This window comes from Botrytis fragariae, assembly GCF_013461495.1.
Source record: "Botrytis fragariae strain BVB16 chromosome Unknown tig00000223, whole genome shotgun sequence".
NCBI lineage: Eukaryota > Fungi > Ascomycota > Leotiomycetes > Helotiales > Sclerotiniaceae > Botrytis > Botrytis fragariae.
This window is the reverse complement of record NW_023501001.1, coordinates 641,611-659,992: the sequence shown is the minus strand read 5'-3', so window position 1 is coordinate 659,992 and position 18,382 is coordinate 641,611. Positions and strand designations below refer to the sequence as shown.

General features: G+C 42.4%; 6 protein-coding genes across 6 annotated transcripts; 2 read left to right on the top strand and 4 right to left on the bottom strand.

The window, feature by feature from the left end:
- Positions 1-1,461: 1,461 nt before the first annotated feature.
- On the bottom strand, positions 1,462-2,739 carry Bfra_010953 (putative thiamine biosynthesis protein; the record flags this gene model as incomplete). Its single annotated transcript, XM_037341282.1, has 5 exons — positions 1,462-1,877; positions 1,927-2,182; positions 2,236-2,453; positions 2,512-2,615; positions 2,705-2,739. The coding sequence occupies 5 exons, from the start codon at positions 2,737-2,739 to the stop codon at positions 1,462-1,464; spliced, it is 1,029 nt and encodes a 342-aa protein (XP_037188701.1).
- Positions 2,740-4,204: 1,465 nt separating this feature from the next.
- Positions 4,205-4,858, bottom strand: Bfra_010952 (uncharacterized protein; the record flags this gene model as incomplete). The annotated part of the gene is made up of 3 exons (XM_037341281.1): positions 4,205-4,470; positions 4,540-4,583; positions 4,731-4,858. 3 exons carry the CDS (start codon positions 4,856-4,858, stop codon positions 4,205-4,207), a joined length of 438 nt encoding a protein of 145 aa, XP_037188700.1.
- Positions 4,859-6,370: 1,512 nt separating this feature from the next.
- Positions 6,371-7,063, bottom strand: Bfra_010951 (uncharacterized protein; the record flags this gene model as incomplete). The annotated part of the gene is made up of 3 exons (XM_037341280.1): positions 6,371-6,791; positions 6,874-6,960; positions 7,011-7,063. 3 exons carry the CDS (start codon positions 7,061-7,063, stop codon positions 6,371-6,373), a joined length of 561 nt encoding a protein of 186 aa, XP_037188699.1.
- Positions 7,064-9,583: 2,520 nt separating this feature from the next.
- Bfra_010950 (putative wd domain containing protein) lies at positions 9,584-12,112 on the top strand (the record flags this gene model as incomplete). Its single annotated transcript, XM_037341279.1, has 1 exon — positions 9,584-12,112. One exon carries the CDS (start codon positions 9,584-9,586, stop codon positions 12,110-12,112), a length of 2,529 nt encoding a protein of 842 aa, XP_037188698.1.
- Positions 12,113-13,480: 1,368 nt separating this feature from the next.
- Positions 13,481-15,137, bottom strand: Bfra_010949 (uncharacterized protein; the record flags this gene model as incomplete). Its single annotated transcript, XM_037341278.1, has 5 exons — positions 13,481-13,544; positions 13,618-13,981; positions 14,041-14,095; positions 14,750-15,016; positions 15,081-15,137. 5 exons carry the CDS (start codon positions 15,135-15,137, stop codon positions 13,481-13,483), a joined length of 807 nt encoding a protein of 268 aa, XP_037188697.1.
- A 349-nt stretch (positions 15,138-15,486) lies between these two features.
- Bfra_010948 (putative ferric-chelate reductase protein) lies at positions 15,487-17,672 on the top strand (the record flags this gene model as incomplete). The annotated part of the gene is made up of 4 exons (XM_037341277.1): positions 15,487-15,621; positions 15,745-16,046; positions 16,104-16,699; positions 16,753-17,672. 4 exons carry the CDS (start codon positions 15,487-15,489, stop codon positions 17,670-17,672), a joined length of 1,953 nt encoding a protein of 650 aa, XP_037188696.1.
- Positions 17,673-18,382: the final 710 nt, after the last annotated feature.

The following is an 18,382-nucleotide window of genomic DNA, read 5'->3' as shown; positions in this document are numbered from 1 at the left end:
CCATTGATTGGCTGGAAAAACACGACATTTGTATATATATATATTTAGTTCTTGTATAACATTCGAGATTAATTCTTTCTCTTGAATATTTAGATCTATTGAAAAATTGATTGATTCTACAAATTGAATAATAAATTCCCTGGCCGATATTGAGTGCAAAGTGAAGAAAAGTTGAAAATGGTTATGCTAGGCCCACGAGTCAGCACAAATGACAAACCTCTATCAGCGTATCAACAACATTTTGTTATCCATAAAACAAAATACCGTCGATCAATAAACCCCAAATTCAAATCTCACCAATCACAATCAAATTGATTCACTCAATACTGCCTATCCATCTATGTACTTCCTACCTTCGTACATCTTATTCCCTCAAAAATCAGCAAACAAAGCCGCTCCCAAAAACCCCATTTCCAATCCAAACAACCTCCGAAGAGATACAAAAGAATAGCAATTTCCCAAGCCAAAAATTCCCTTGCCCTCCCTCTCCTTCCCAAACGGGAAATTAAAATAAATAAGTCATCACCCCAAGTCCCAAGTCCCATCTCCAAATCAAACCCCAACTACCTCCCACACCCACCCAGCAGCAAAAAAAGCAAAAAAATTATGACCTACGCAGGGATCGAACCTGCAATCTCTTGATTCGTAGTCAAGCGCCTTGCCATTGGGCCAGCAGGCCAGTTTATGATAAACTGTTTTTTGTTGAAAGGAGATACGGTGTTTTGTGATATAAAGAAATTTTTTGATGTGTGCGTTGAAATAGTGGGATAATTTTCTGCGACCAAGCGATCTGATAGGTGGGGGTGCGTCGGGTTTTGTATTAGAATTTTCAAAGATCCGTTTATCCGAGTTTACCCCTTCATTTTTCAAATTTGACGTTTTCATGATTGAATGTACGAAGTAACAAGTTATGTAACTACCTAATAGATACTATTGTCACAATTTCGAATGATTATCAGGCTCATCAATTTCTGATGTCTGACACCTGACATGGTAATGGTTTGTGTATCAATACCTAGGTAGTCACAGATTAAAATACTTCCATGTTGCGCTCCTCGATGATAATCACATGGCTTGAGTATTTTTGTGTTAAATGTAAATAGAGGAATCTTTCTTTTGAGGAGAGTATTGGCTGTCAGCAATTACAAGAATCGACTCAAAGATTCAGTCATCACAATCATCACGATTTTTGTAAGCAGTTGATATAGGGGTTCATGAGTGCCTCCGAGAAATAAGTCGCAATTTTCATGCATGCTATAACATATCAAAATTCCATACATACACATCATATTTGACGAGGTATATGCAAAGCTTTTGATATCCTCCGATATGGCCTTAATTTTTTTTATTGGCAATAATGTATTGTCATAAATATAAATGAATGTGTTTCCTGTTTCCTGTTTATCTACGAAAGCAGGATAGAACGAAAGATCTTTCTCAATCAGAGCTTCTATAAGCAGCTCATGCAGTAAGCTGAACATCAAGTCTCTTGAATCCACCCTTGTCAGCAACTTCCTGTTGCAAAACAACCATTCTCTTCTGGTCACCAGTCGGATCAGCCGAATCGCCTTCAAGCTTCCATTCGAGGAATTCGTTGGTGTAGTTGGGACTGAAATCTTCATTCAGAACACCAAGACGTTTACCATACTTGGTGACCTTTTCCCAATCACGTCGAACGTTCTTAAGATCTTTCGAGAAATATGCGTAAGAACGCTCAAAGATCTTACGGTTGACAGGAGAAGCCATTTCGGGCTTGATATCAATGTATGTCTTATAAGCGTCGGATGGAGAACCAAGAACGTGGTCAGTCGCTCGTTTGACGGCCTTCATGAATCTTCGAATCTTCTCTGGATTCTGTGCAATGAATGCGTCATTTGCTGTTGTCAATTAGCTAGGGACTCCAAGTGTTTGGACTGGAGAACGCACCAATATACAAAATGGAACAGAAGCAACAACACCCAAGCTCGGCGAGCTCATCAATACGGAGCATTTGAACATCGGAGCGGGGGCGACCTTGATTTGCGAGCCACTCTTCAAGTTCGACCATTTGTACGTTTTCCAATCCGATGCCGGCATGAATAGTTCCCTCGATGATAGCCTTTGAGACATTCATGCCGCAACGAACAGCTTCATAATCAGTTGGCTCCATTCCATAGTGCTTGGTCAACTCATCGATTTGGATCTATGATCGAGGCTTGTTAGATTGTTATCGCGGCTGGAGTATCCAATGCATACTTTTCCAAATTCTCCAACATATCCAATCTTCTTTCCTTTGAGACTGCGAAAGTCGGTGGTAATTCCACTATCCTTCAGATAGACCACCCCGGTGAATGGCTCATCAAGCAAAGAGCCGATTGAGGTAACAGGGAAGTCCCGAGCTTTAGCGGCAAGAGTATGGATCATGGCTTTGAAACCCATATCGACTTTTCCGGAGCCGATGATTTCGGTAACATCTGGTTTACTCAATTAGCTACCACTCAAATAAAATAATTCGAGTCTTTGATTGCTAACCACTAGGATCATTAGGCTCAAGAAGAGCTACTTTGATTCCTTCATCGGCGAAGTATCCAAGCTTTTGAGCAAGATAGACGGGTGCATGATACGGCGTTGCGTGCCTATTGAAAAACAATTTGTTAGATTTCTCCTTTGCTTCAAATGAGCTCTTCCAATCACTTGAAGCTACAGTTAGATTTATGTAGCCTACCAGTTCATCAAGAATGTGATTTTATCAGTCGACATTCTGTTGATCGGGTAGCTAATAAATGGTTAGAAGACTCGCATGGGGAGGGAAGGGGAAGCATGTCCTTTCGCTAGAATTATCTAGATCAAGTTCATATGTACGGTATAATCTCAGATCCAAACTCTATCCATCGCTGACTTGAAGCCATAGATGGGCAGAATTTGGAACACCCGCCATGCCTTTGTTACACGTTACCTTGATCTGAGGATGATTCATAGCGTGAGAGAGCCACGCTTCGATTCTTATCGAACATACTGAATCGATTTGATGCGGGTAAGGTAATTGAGAGTTGAAGTGATTGGAGTTGAAGTTGGAACGTTCGAGTTGTGAGTATTGAGAGAAAATAAAGGAAAGGAAGAAAGAAAAGATAGAAGGGTAACTCCATTATAAGGTACAGCTTGTGGTCAGCTTCGGCCCTAGTGCGGGGTAAAATCAACGTGCACCCACCATAATGCAGAAGCCAAGATGATCTATTGATCCCAACAAAATCAGGTCCTACCAATGAAAAGCTCAAGGTATGACTAAATCCAATTAAAAGTGCAAATCGAGAACATTTTGCCGGCTAAATGGATTGCCGTCACCGTACATAAGGAAGGTAGCTCCAGATATGAATTGTGAACGGCGTCCCGAGTACACATCGAAAACCTAAATTTGGTCTCGTTTACACGTGATGCAGGCATTTGGTTTTGATGCCCGCATGTGGTTCTTGCAGTGCTTCTGCTCTAAGTCCAGGTCCGCCACCTGAGGTCGTACTGCGTCGGGTTAGTGCTCGGAGACCGTTTTGTGCTACTTGTTTAAACATCGCATCTGCAGCAGCGATTTCAATGCTTCCTCCGAGCACACGCGCCTGGGAAGCAATACCAAGGGCGGCAGCTGAAGAGAGCGGATGAGTATGCTGGATTTAAGTCTTCATAGTGGTAGAAATGTGACACGCCTGAATTTGTAGAACCTGCGTTTATCGTGGTGCTGACATTACATCAATCCTACCACTCATTTCAGCGTTAGGTGAAGTAAACGGAATGCCCACACAAAATTTGCAGCTGACATAGTCTACCAACTCCTAAAGCAATAATCACTTGAAAGATTTAGCATTTCGGCTCCGTTGCAACCAGGAATATTGACTATCAATGACAAAGTAGCACCCCTTTGTTTCTCAAAAACTGCGTACTCATCATCTCAATTCGCCAACATACACTGTAGTATAACATTAATATAAGAATCCTCTTGCTGTCTATAAGGAATTGATTGTTAGAATCAGCACCGCGCTTTAAAAGCAAATCGACCATATCTTCATGACAGAATCAAGCCGCGACCACTAGAGGATTGCGATTCCATCTGTCTCCTATCAGCTCCGGCGTCAAGCAAATTTTGTACAATCTCCACATTAGCCAACCCTGCATAGTATCTTAATAAGTCCCCGGACTTGCATGGAATAAGCGAATCTTCAAAGAAAGAATCCGTATATTAAAAAGTTTCCCAGGTTTCGAAGTAGAGAGAAATAGATAGGTCAGCACCTGTATCTGATCTTCTGAGCACATGGCCATAGGGCTGGCCGCAAAAATCCAAATCAATGGAGATGGATCGTGCAAGCGAATATACAGCGAAACGGACCATGTTCATATCTCCTCGCAACGTAGTTTCCTTGATAGAGCCAGGCTCTGTCTTTGCTCGCCCCCGATCATCGTGATGTAGATAACGAGGTGGGATTTTTTCAAAACCAGGCAAGTGCTCTTAAAAGAACTTCAGCATGCTGGCATTTCTAGCTCATGCAGCAGGTTGTATTGGAGAAGGAAACACACCCACGCCGCTGACGGCATACTTTCTCCCACACCAAAGGACCAAACTAATGTTAAATAATCGCAACTGTTAGTGACATTGAAGATTAAAGCCAGTACCTTCATTTGGGCTCGATTCCTGACGAATCTCATGCCTATCGTCAATGATCGACGAGTCACAACAAGGAAAACCTGACATCTTGAAATTGACAAACGATTCCAAAAGCATGCCAAAAAAACCGGCCCTAATTGCTGCTACCGAGAAAAACACGGCAATTTTGACTCTGGCGCAGCTTTGATTTATGACGTAACAGGGGACAGTACGCAACATCTTACGGTCCATGTCAAGTAGATATGAGTGGTGTAGAGTTGCTGATAATTTATACGTCAGTCTGGCAATAACGGTTCTTGGATAATGAAGTCCTCATATGTTGAATATATTCTTCTGCTGAGCAATTTGAATCTCTGGGTTAGACGAATCTAGTGGCTTGCTTCTTCTCTTATAGTGAATTTCCCAGAATAATGCACCTTGTTATTTAATTCATTTCTAGGAGGGGGGGAATCGGCTTTCTGGCTTTCTGGCAAATCTCCATGTATTGATATCTTGCTATACTTGCATCTCTCATCTTACAATGCAAAGTTTGAGCCAGCACATCATTTGCAGAGGGAATTCTCGCGATTTTCTTCAGTAAATGATCGAGGCCTAGAACTGATCCATGAATGAGACTTTAATGTAGCAAACAGAATAGTGCTATAAAGATTTGACTGATTATTTTCAGACCGGACCTCAAAATGTTTCAAACACTTAGGTAGTGTAATAATTAACAAAAGTTTACTCTCGCTTCATGATGCGCAATGGAGTGATAACTCCAAGGAAACCTCCGGTCTTGTCTTACTGTAGATTTAGTTCCAGATTTAGGAATCTCAGCACGGCCTGGAATTCTGTGTTGAGTAACAGCACATAAAGTTAAACACTTTCCAGTCTATTCTATTTCATTAAAAAAAGTTAGGATTAAAGACTAGAATCGCGTATTGAGCAACGCAACGCGTATTCATCCAACTGTTACAGATACTTAGCGTTGACCCTAAACGAGGAGCGCCGAAATCGAATCTATTTAACCTAAATGGTTGATTCATAATTCAGCTACAACAATGTCGACTGTTCAAGGATATACACTTTTTCGAGCAAATGCCACTAACAGAGTGACCATAGGCAACAAAAATTTAAATCTTGAAACAAAAAGTCGCGTTTGCTGATTTGTAAATTCGATTCGACTTCCCTTTTGGACTTCACTTAGGGATAACTTGGCTTGCAATGGATTGTGTGCAAGGAAGCCAGTCTCGATGTGTGCCCTCCAGCCTATGTTCAGAACATCTTGTAACATAAGCCGGAAACTTGTTGCCTTGACTGATGAGTGATGTACGGAATGAATGTTGTCGTAAAATGCACAAAAAAGGTGGCACACTGGCGCCTTTTGTGAAACGAAATACAACTCGAACAGAGCCATGCGGATGAGCAATTTTTTGACACAACAATCTTCGTGTGAATTATAAATCGATTAATCCCAAGCTTAGAAATCCTCCTATCTATAGGAATTGTCCATGGTATATACAAAGCAAAACCCGCAAATCCCTCTCTTGATATCCATCGTTCGTATTCCAAAATCAGAGATGGGAATGTAGTCGAAGCCGAGTTCAAAAACCGGAAGTAACGCCAGGAATGTAACGATGTGGTCAAACAATTGAATGATCCACCAGTCGGAGAATAACGAATGCGGCTGTAGCAATAACGGTAATGGTACGACGACCCAAAGGGTGTTAAATATGTGATGTTGTGTAATAATACTGGTAGTATTCATTCGGTACCTGCCGGTGGAACATCTCCATCTTTTGTAACAATTACATAGTCAGCACTGGTCCTGTCCCGATCAACGAGTTCGTATTCACCTTCGCTAGCACCTGGGGTAGGTGGTAGAGCTCCTGGGATATGTGATGCTAGAGCTGTTGTGTATGATTGTTCTGGCTTTGGTGCAGCTGGCCTGGATGCGAGACTCTCCCCGCTTATTCCAACACCCCGCGACGTGATACTGTTTTCAAATTTTGGTTCTAAAGGGCTTATAGGACCGTCTGTAGACTGTTGTTGGGAAACCGATTTCCCTGGTGAGAAGCTTCCGGGGCTTGCTGCTGCTTGTTTGGCCTTTAGTCTTTCCTCGGTCGCTCTAAGTCTGGCTTCGAGTTCCTCGAGTTCGGATGTTTTTGTAGATATTTCATTCTTCCTGATAGATAAAAATATGATCTTAGTATAGTGTTGTTAAAAATAATGTTGTTGGAAAGAATGCAAGAATTATGAGGCCATACTTCTCAGAAACTATAGCGTCGAGGTCCTCGCTGCTGTCAAGCTTGAACAAATCATCCAATGCGAGAGCGAATGATCGTGCCATTTGACTAAATAACTATTAGTCTCATAACACAGCTTCCAAACCCATCAAACCTACGACTGTGGCCTGCCAGTTGGCACAAATTGACTATCGAGTTCGGCGTCGGACATGATTGATTGTGAAGTTAAAGTATCTCGAGCTATCTAGATATAGGGCTGTAGCTTAAAAGGTACCCCGTAATTGAGATCTTCGGGTACGCAGCACGAGATTGAAAGTTGGAGGTTGGGTATGGAATGTTCTTAGAATGGAAGATGGAAAAATCGTCTTGTTATGATAAGAGTTGGATGGTTTCTGGAAAAGTAGAAAACCTTAAGATTAACAGATTCCGACTTCTTCTTGTATGTGTTAATGAATCGTAATAAGTTTGATGCGGATCTCTTGATGCGGATCCTCTGCTTTCATAGATTGGAGGTTGGCACCTTAAAGAGAAATAATAGGGGCTGCTAGACTAGTGTCATGTGAAATTAATGGAGAAGCTTTTGGTTCGTTCTTTCCATCAGCTGGGGGTTACAAATGACGAGGAGTGGATATATATATGATCAAAATTCAGGAACAATCTTAAGAGCTTTTGGTTCATGACATTTAATCAAAATATGAAAACGTCTAACGAGGTGAAATTGTCTCGAACGAGAGTGGTAAGGGAGTAGTCAAATGGAATGTGAGGAATGAATGCGTATAAATCCTGTCAACTAAAGCCACTCAAGTAAATATAGATCTATGAAAATAGAATAATCAGACCAGCTCTATGCTGGTAAATTGATGTATTGAAAAATTAACAATAGCTAGATAACATTCAGATATTTGGCATGAAGATCATCATTAAGCAATACCCAAATTGGAAAAGGTAAGGTTTCCTATGAGGGGCAATATTCCTAGAAAGTTTTATCGGTTCATGAAGCAGATGAAAAGCAAGTTCGTAAAGCATTGATGTGGCTATCAACAACGCATAAAGGTATGTCTTCGGGAAAAGGATAAATGGATGGGTAGGATACTGGACATAAATAGGGCATAGATTGAAAGTATATTTGAATAAGATGACAGGATACCTCTTCAATGCCATGCACACATTAGAACACTTTTATTCTCCCTTTCTCGAAGAATTTCTCAAAGAGTTTAGACGACCCCTTAATGCTAATAAGAAGCGACAATTTCAACTTGGGGAAGCATTCTGTTGAAAATACAAAAGCTAATAAAGGGTGATAGGTAGTCTTATTGACAAATAGCAGAGTTGGGTAGGTAGATAAATAGGTAGGTATCGGTACTCGAAAACTTTATAGTTTACTCCAACTACGCTCATCGTCATAGATATCGGTAGATACCTAGGTACTAGATCGATAGTAACTCTTACTGTCAGCTCAAGGCGGTAGATAACTCTACCCGTCATAATCTGAGTTATTTGGGTGAATGGCTGAACGATCTACAGCGCTGTTTTAGGTTTATGAGAAGGGTAAAATCCTTGACACTGGTGACAATGCTGAACTCAGTACACTGTATATGCGAAGTAAATATAGTGCGGGAGTGTAGCCGGCTTGACCGTGAAAAGACTCGCGAGCTGGAAAGAATAACATAATCAAATCACTATGTCCATGTAATACACACTCCGTGGGTAGGTATGCAATCTTCTTACATACATAACTTCACATGTGTACACTGTACATCGCACCTTTCGAGCTATTGGAATGCTTCACCGACGATTTCCGACAGGAAAATCGCAAAGAACTGGGGGATCTTCAAATATACCTAAGTAGCCGACCGAAAGCTGGCTTTAAATTCCGAGTCCATTTCCATTTCCACTTCCACTTCCATGAGATCTGATTTTGCTTGGTTTTGTTTTTTATTTTGATAGAGGCACGTGACCTCCTCTAAAAAAAATTGGGCTAGGAAGCTACCTAGTAGGTATTGTTGTGTTCAGAACAGAACATGCGAATGTGAAATGGTATGAATAACCTCATACTCATAAATTTGATCATAAATCAATCAATTGTTGTCCCCATCAACCACGACCAAATTTCCTATCAGTCGCGATCAATTACAACTCTTGATAAAGATTTAATCCTTCAGTAGGTTTTCGCATCGTTTACATCGCTTTAAATGCATCATTAATTATTTGAAAAAAGGTGGTCTTGATACTCTGAACCTTTTATCAGTTTAATCGCGAATTTGATCCACCTAACTTTCCTCTTCTTCGTCGTGGCTCCTCTTCACCCTCCCAAAAGTCGTGGAAATCCCCTCGAAAGCTGGCGAGGAGGATACCGTGGCATGAATACTACTACAGCCTATACGCCTCTTGAATGTTTATTGTTATTTCAATCTTTAGTCGCATATGGCACCGATCCAAACTCATTTACTCAAATTTCTCAACTTCTGACCAATAATTCCCTGGTTAAGGATGGGGAAACATACGATGCTGGAAGACTGAGTGCGGATTTATTGGGGGATTTATATTTACGACTTCTGCGAGACGAATTGAAGAATGATACAGAGCTAGATGTGCAAGAGGAAACTGGACCGTCGCCGTCAAAAAACGAAAACTCTCGAGTCCACATTTGCCAACTATCAAAGATGCCCAACCTTATCGAGAAAAATTGCCAATTTTAGTGGAGAGGTTATATGAGCGGTACAAAGATTACATGGTACGGGCGATCAGGGAAGATGAGGAAAACTACCGGGCTGTTCAACGAGATATTGCGGCAATTGAAAGAGGAGATTGGGATGAGAGAATATTGAGAGAAGAACGGGCGGTCACGGAACAGAATGGGCACAAACAAGTTGCGGATGCTGGCATGAAGCCGAATGGTACCACTAGCAATGTTCCTATCACAGAGGAAGGTATATCGAAGGAATCCAAACCTTTGGATAGCAGACTACAGGATCCACGGCCGACAGAACCTAGGCGTCTGGAGCCCCAGCTGCCACAAATCAAGTCATTTGAGATAGCTATTCCTCAATCATTACCTCAAAATGTAAGAGAGCAATCAAGAACAAAAGCGTCTCCATCTCCCGGTCCATCTCCAAGAACCGAAGGCCGACCAGAAGGTTTGGCTATCAGTGATGTTTTAAACACTCAAAATTCCACCCCCGTTCCTCCCCCCAAAAATGTCACGGAACAACAGCCTCGAAATGGTATGCAACATGGGGTACCACCAATGGCTCATCAAAGATCAGGCAGTCATGGTCCACATGGTCCATCTCCTTTGCAAACCCAGGCTCATTCGCCACAACTTGGTCCTCCTCCTTTGCAATGGGAACCACCATTTCACCCCGGGGGTCCCAATCCTCCACAGTTCCACAACCCTCAACCTGGATCGCCGCATCCATCTCCACACTCTCAGTTTTATCCCCCACCGTTCCCTTCATATCCTCCTCATTCGTACCCGCCCCCTAACCATCGAAATTCCCTACCAAGTCCACATTTACCTCCGCCTCATCATTCTGTACCATCATCTCCACTGAACCCACAATATCAACAAGGCGTTCTCTTACCACCCCCTCATACAATGGGTAGACCTCCAAGTACTACTGGCACGCAACTAGATGCGTTAGCGGACGTTGCTGGGCAGCAATATCGTGCGAATTCTGGGTCTCCTATGGCTCAGCAAGGACCTTTACCTCCGGTCTCTTTGCCTCCGGGGTCTATGCCACAAATTCCACCTCACATGCCATACACACATTCATTCCCACCTCCACCTCCACAAAGACCTCTCTCCTCGACTGGCCACCCTCCTCCACAATGGATCCCTCCCTTCCAATCACCACCATACCCACTACCATATCAACTTAATGGACCTCCAAATGCACGACCGCCATTTCCCCGACCAGAGCTTGTTGCTCCGGAGAACAGGCAATATAATTCACCTTATAATGCAAATCAAAGTCCACGGCCTTCTCTACCCATTAATAATTCAGTGCAGCCAAGACCGCAACTATCGCAGCCTCATACTCCGTTGTCTCAAGCACCTCAGACATTCATGACTGGGAGTGGCACTAAATGGACACCAAGACCATCCGGTGCTACTCCACGATTACCCAGGGAGCCTTCTCGTCCACAAGCCGAAGCTCTTAGTCCTATATTAAAACCTAAAGTATTACCTCAATCAGTAGAAAAGTCTCCACAAAAGAAATATCGGCCAAAGCAGGATCCTGTAAAACCGGGCAACACCAACACACCGAACACGTTACGCAAGCGAGCTGGCAGTATAACCTCAACTCCCACTATTGGCCCATTTAGAAGAAGTCAGTCGGTACAATCACATGCTGACGAGCTCTCTCTGGATAACGAAGGTTCTGGTCTTCACTTCAAACAAGAAGTCGCAACACCCCGTAGCGTTGGTGATGTAGCCGATATAGCGACTGATGAAAGTACAAGTCGACAATCCAAAATCCCACAATCACCTCGTCAAGCAATGAAACGAAAACGTCTTGATAGTCCCGAACTTAGGGAACCCCGTGGTCCACCCCTGTTCGTTTTATGGACTCGTGCATTCCCAAAGATTAGTGTATCTGCCTTAGAATCAATTAGTGGTCATCGAAACGCGAGCACATTTGCAAATCCCGTCAAGGAGAGAGATGCTCCTGGTTATAAAGATCTCATTCTTCGTCCACAAGATCTTAAATCGATTCGAACGGCTATCACGGCTGGGCATAAAGCTGCGGCGGCTGCAGCTGCTGCTCTGGCTACGCCAGATGATCAAGGCCAATCAAGTGCATGGCTGCCTATCGCTGAAGATCTCGTTCCTCCAAAAGGCATAATAAATTATGCTCAATTTGAAAAAGAATTGATGCGTATGTTTGCCAATGCTATTATGTTTAATCCTGATCCTGATCGTGGATTTGGTAAAGCATTTGAGAGTAAGAGGAAAGAGTCCGAGAGGGGAGCAGTGTATGAGATTGATGAGAATTCATTGGTGAAGGATACAAGAGCTATGTTCATGGATGTCGAAAAAGACATTGGAGCACTGAGAAGTGCAGAGAGGAGAAGCGAAGAAGCTGCAGAAAGAGAAGCTCTTGGTGGACCTTGGGGTATCAGACATACAAATAGTCATGCTGCACCTGATGATGATGATGATGATGACGATGATGAAGTTGACGAGCTAGCCGGGGATGGAGATGGCGTTGTAGGGAACGGAAGTGGCACGGTAAAAAGAAGAAGAAAGGCTTAGGGTAATGACTTCGCTTTGTGGTGTTAGTCGTCCCTCAAGGGAGATGTAAATATTATTGTGCCATGAGACATACGTTAATAATGAAAATGAGAGACATTCTCATCGAATATACTGGTTTCTGAGTTTATTTGCTAGTAATACGGTGCGACTGGTGATCAATGACAATGTTTTTATGGTCGAGGAGAATTTGAAAGACTAAAGTAGTGTCATCTTGCATTAAGCTATGGAACAATGCGTAGAGATAGAATATGGGATGTAGGGGTCAACTATTGATGGGAATCTATAGATCTTTCCTAATAGCATGAAATAATTTACGCAAACCTCACTGGAGCCCCAATAAAGGAACCTCATGAAGAGTAGAATTAGAAGACTTAGTCAAGTTTTCGCTTTTTATAGAGATTGATGGATACAATGGGCTTCAATAATGAAATGTGATGAATTTATATTTCAGGAATCAGTATATCTGTTGCGGAATTGAGGAGCATGGATTAGGGAATATCAGAGAAGCGGAAATGTTAATTGCTTGTCAGAATAGGGGAAGAAGTATCAGAAGAGGAAAGATAAGTTCTTTCTCTTTGGGATCAGTTACTGTTTCTATGCTTCACCTAGCTGTTTCTGTATACTAGGCATATGTTTTGCTAAATCGTTATGAGAAAGTGATCCTGTGAGATTCGTTGATGGCCCCTCTTTTGAGAATAAGAGTTATTCGCGTATTGCTAAGCCCTTGCTCATCTGACCGAGATCACTCAAAATGACATATAGGATTTTTCGTCAAAGGAAAGATATGTCTTTTCAACGCAGCATTGGAAACCTTCGCACATCTATGTTCGAGACTCAAAGGGTAATCTGACATTACATTTGCCATTATACTATGGTTGACAGAATTAAAGACACAGAACATGTGGACTGCATCGATGTTTTGAAAGCTGCAACCATCAACGAAGACTTGCAAGGTACTATTGCCCTGGAAAGGTTTCGGGAGTAGCTTTTACGCTGGAAGTCTCAAGGAAATGTGCGTAGCCCGTTGCTATATGAACAACACCAAAAGCGAAACTAGCAGGAGTATTGTGATATCTGAGAAAAAAAAGTTTCGAGTACCTAGGTATGTAACAATTCGGCTCGCGAAATTTGTCCGCGCCTCTTGAATTTCAATTCCATGAACCAACGCCTCCAATACGTGAACTAACGCCGATGTCAAACTTGGACTAAGGCCTATCTAATACGTGGACTAAACGACAACGATCTTTCCAATTTAACCATATGTACTGCGAAGCTTCTAAGAAGCAATTCTGTAAATCTATACACTCGATCTGTGGAATTGCCCCCTCTCCGCACCTCTAAAATCAAAAAACAAAAGGGCATGGAAGCTTAGCTTTCCTCTGGCGATTCATGAAGTACAGAAAGCATAGAGCTCATTGAGCTGACATCACTACTATAGTAAGACCTAGTAACAATTAGCAACTACTCACACACAAGTTTACCACCAAATTTTTAGTGAAACCCACCTATCGTCACCTCTCCGGAACATTCTGCTATCCGGACTAGTTGCATAATCTCCATTTGCATCTCTTTCCCTATACCTTCCTTCATATCCATGTTCGTTCTCAATATCTCTCATTTCCCTTTCCATATACTCATTGTCACCTTCCAGCTCGCTTATATCCTTCTCCAGATCGCGTAGTTCCTCGGTATCACGATATCGTAAATAGTCTGCCTCAGTCATTACTTTCATTCGTGGTATCAAATCTGTTGTGAGATGTTTTCGTTCTTCAGATTCAGAATTTCGGCTCCGGCTATGACAAAGTTCTTTCTCTCTGTGCATTGCGTCGCGTGAGTTGGATCGTCCACGTTGGTTACTATATTCACTACCTGAAGAATGGATTAGCATGCACTTTCCCAGGGGAATAGTGGAGGAACTCGTCACTTACCAGACTCGCCAGAAATCATGGAACCAACTTCTTTCCCCTCATATTCCTCCTCGACCTTACTCGACCAGCAACCCATATTTTTAGGTATCCTGAAATTTCTAGGTATGGAAGAGTCTTTAGCTTTTGGGTATCAAACATATACAGTGTTGTGTTAGCAACGTGAATAAGAGGATCAAGCACCGGGCTTCAACTAAAGAGTCAAACATCTTCATGAGAAGCGGCATGAGAGATGTAGATATCACCAACATCATTGAGAAAAGGCTGACGCGGTTCAATTTGGGTCGAGACCTTAATCATGGTTGTTTATGATGTTGGATGTTGGGTTAATCGCAGTGTGGCGATGTGAACAAACGCTGGCCATTGTCACGACCTAATTCACCAAGATGTGTTCATTGTTATTCATTAGACCTCCAGTTATACATGATAAAAAATCGAATATTGATGGATGAGGTCATTGGAGTAATACATCTATCTATATGTCATAACAAGCTTTCGGAATAATTTATGAAATCGTCCCAAGATGTTTGTTAAGATTTACGAACTTTGGAGCTTGAGCATAAGGATAATCATAAGGATGTTGTCGGGGTCTAGGTTTGAATTTTAGCGCTTAGGTAAGTCGTTTTACAGGTGCCTCGAGAATGAACGGGCCCCTGAAACGCGCTAAAACTTGCCGATCAAAAGCCTACAACGCAAAACATTCATTTTTCACCGTTTGACTAACATTCTGTTCCAGCTTTCCAGAGTTTTCCGGTTCAACAATGAGGTCAAGGAGGAACGCATAAGAGCGAAATTTTGAGCAAGGACATTGAATTTCCTTCAAGGAATCGAGATTTGCCGCTTCAAGTTTGTCAAGCCACATCGATGCATCCTTGAATATAGAACCCGCGCGGCGACCAAGCACGATGAAGAAATTGGACTGGACGCGAATGTCATTGTCTGCAGAACTATTACTGTCGCGCTCTAGATCCGGGAAGGTCTAGAATTTAAATCATTCTCAAGATCTGTGCAGCTTGTCAAACATATGACAGCACGGATTATACTTTTTGAAGGTGTTGAGCAAAGGCTTTTTTATCTTCATCCGTGGTAGTTGCGCACATTTGCGCGAGTTTGTCACATATACTAGAGATGATAGTGGAGTTTAATCTCTTGGCAAGCTCTCCGTCCTCTTTTCAAATTTCTTTTCATTGGTAGTTGCAGCCCATGATGAATATTGTGGGGATTGTTTCCGATGAAAGTTTCATCTGGACTGATAATGTGCACTTGGTGATTTGAGTCAGTTTGGTAGTGGTGAGCTCAAACTTGCTCATTGCAATTGGCTGATGTCTTGGCAATGGGTTGATAATTGAAGGCTTCCTATTTCTCGAGCTCGATCGTTTACTTTTGATATTCGACTTCATTGCTGGCAATCTATCTTCCTCTTTGTAATACCGACATCCAACAGACATCATGGAGGCCATTGAAGCTCGCCATATCCAAATGGCGGATAATACGTCAACCATGGAACCACATTGGGGATATGTTGCTCGTGTATTGCCCTGTACGAATGATGCTGGTTCATGTGAATATCTGGACGCTGTCTATGTAAGTCATTATGCCAATTGCACTGCTTTCAGAACAGTATTCTATGTCGCTTCCGACAGACTATCTCTCATCCCTTCTGGCAATATGACCAATATCCATCATTTTGACACTGACATTCTCTAGCATGCACACGATATATCTATGCTCTACACTTTTATCTTATGGGCAGTAATAGGAGGCATTCTGGTTATACTCACTACTCTACATTTCATAAAACCTTCAGGGCAAGCTTCTACCAAAGCTAGAGACCCAGAGATACAAAGTAGCGCGGGCAATTCATCCTGGTACTATCGTGCATGGCGTGGAACAACGGCTGCTTTCCGACGATATCTTCTTCCAGAAAACTTTACCAAATTCTTTGGACATGTAACCAGGTTGCAGGTTTTGATACTAGCAATAATGTTAGGTTACTTACTCATCTTTACGTGAGTATTGTGCCCCTTTGAAGAGAAGTTTTGTACAGTAGTAATAATGTTCGACAGATTTGTTGGAGAGACCTACAAAACATGGATAACTCCTGTCAAAAAATCGACTCTGTTCAATACCCGATCTGGCCTCGGTGGTTTCTCCGACCGTTTAGGGGCATTCGCGTATGCATTAACACCATTCACGGTACTTCTTAGTACTCGAGAATCAGTTCTAAGTCTCGCAACCGGAATTCCTTACCAATCGTTCAACTTCCTACATCGCTGGATCGGACGTGTTATTTTCATTCAATCCGCCGTACATACGTTTGGCTGGACACTTGTCGAAGCACGTTTATACCAACCGCAACCGACTACATGGCAAACTTTCATTAAAGAGCCTTATATCATCTGGGGTTGCTTTGCATTATCATTCGTTTGCTTCCTATATGTTTTCAGTATTCGAAGAGTTATCCAATGGACAGGATACGAGTTCTTCAGGAAGACTCACTATGTGGTGGCTTGTTTATATATTGGTGCATGTTGGGGCCATTGGCAACAATTGAAGTGTTGGATGATTGCCTCTCTCGGATTATTCTTTATTGATCGAGGGGTGAGGATCTTGAGGACTTTGCTAATTCATGTTGGATATTTTGACGCCAGTGGTAACGCAGGTAAGCACTTAAATTTATCCCTGATCATTGGTTTCACTTGTTAATTAATTTAGGCCTCGGATTCCACCCTGCTCAATCGACCCTTCAGTACTTTGATGATAAAGACGGCGGCGTCATTCGCTTGGAATTCGACTACAAACACGCCCCATGGGCTCTTGGACAACATTTCTTCCTTTGCTTTCCAGCTCTTAGTATCTGGCAATCCCATCCCATAACTGTGGCATCAGTACCCTCAGATCATCACACATACATCATTCGCTGCCGCTCAGGCGAAACTGGAAATCTCAAAAAGATAGCCTTAGATGGTCAACTCACTACTCCTGTAATTCTCAGCAGTCCCTACGGAGAACAGTTGTTAAAACCATCAGAAGAACCAACAAACATCCTAGCTATAGCCGGCGGAACTGGTATTTCATTAACCCTACCTCTCGTTTTGGCGGCTACTGCCAGCGATGCAAAAATGTACGAAGGGCGAGCCATTGACTTTGTTTGGATTGTGCGACGGAGTTCGTGTCTAGACTGGATCCGAGAGGAATTAGAGGAGGTGAAAGGGAGAGCAAAGGATACGGGAATGAATCTTAATATTCATGTCTACATTACACAGGAAGAAGATCCCGAATCGGAAGGAAAAACGGAAGAGGCTGTTATCAACGATGAAAAGACAATCATGGAAGCGGGCGATAAAGCCATGGCAGACTCGATATCAAGTTTGAGTTCGGAAGGAAGTTCCGGGAGGTTCAAGGTTTCATACCTGGGTGGCTGCAAATGTTGTCATCCTGATTTGAAACAGGTAGTTAATAGCTTCATGCAAAAGAGAGCGGGGAATGCATATAGAACGAGGGTCATTGCGAGTGGACCCAATGGTATGGGAAAGGATTTGAGGAGTGCAGTTGCTAAATGCAATGATGGATGTGCGGTTCTGAGGGGGGAAAAGAAGGGTGATGTGGAGTTGGTCTGGGATGCGAGAGATTAATACCAGCACGTAAGGAAGTTTTGGGACAAAAAAGCATATTAATGGGGCGTGGAAGATAAAATATAGATATGACTTTATGCATTATGACTCTATGTATAGCTTGTATTTTCAAAATTATAGGAAATAAAAGTAAAGCAATTAATTTCTTCAAAACCGCGTCTATTTTCTTGGACCAACGTCCTTTGACGTGTGTAAAGTGGCGATCGCGCTAATAAAATGGAATCATGTCAAAATCTGCTGAACTTCTGAAATATACAAGTGCTCTCTCCATTGGCTGCTAGCACAAACCACTTCAGCCTCCTCCCAACAACAAGGTTACATTCCACCTACCAATGACTTCCGCAGAATCGGGAACGACAAACTTTTATTCGATGACTCAATATCACGTCTCAGGGAGATAAGCGATTACTAGGTATGCAACACACAAACCAACCTCCTCGCCTATTTTCAACCCATTTTAGAACCTTCAGGTTCACCATAGGGTCTGTGGGATTAATGCCGGTCTACCGGATTGATAAATCATGGCCCTTTACGAAAGTATCCGAGCAAGAGCCTAGATTCTGCATCGATTCCCTGTCTAATTACAGAAAATGACTGCGAGAATGGAAAGGTGTGGGGAACCAACATGCCCAAATAGGATTTGAGATGACCGCTTCTTCTCCAAAATGGGAAAAAGTTATTGAGAAATGGGTCTGGGGTTGGTTTGAGTC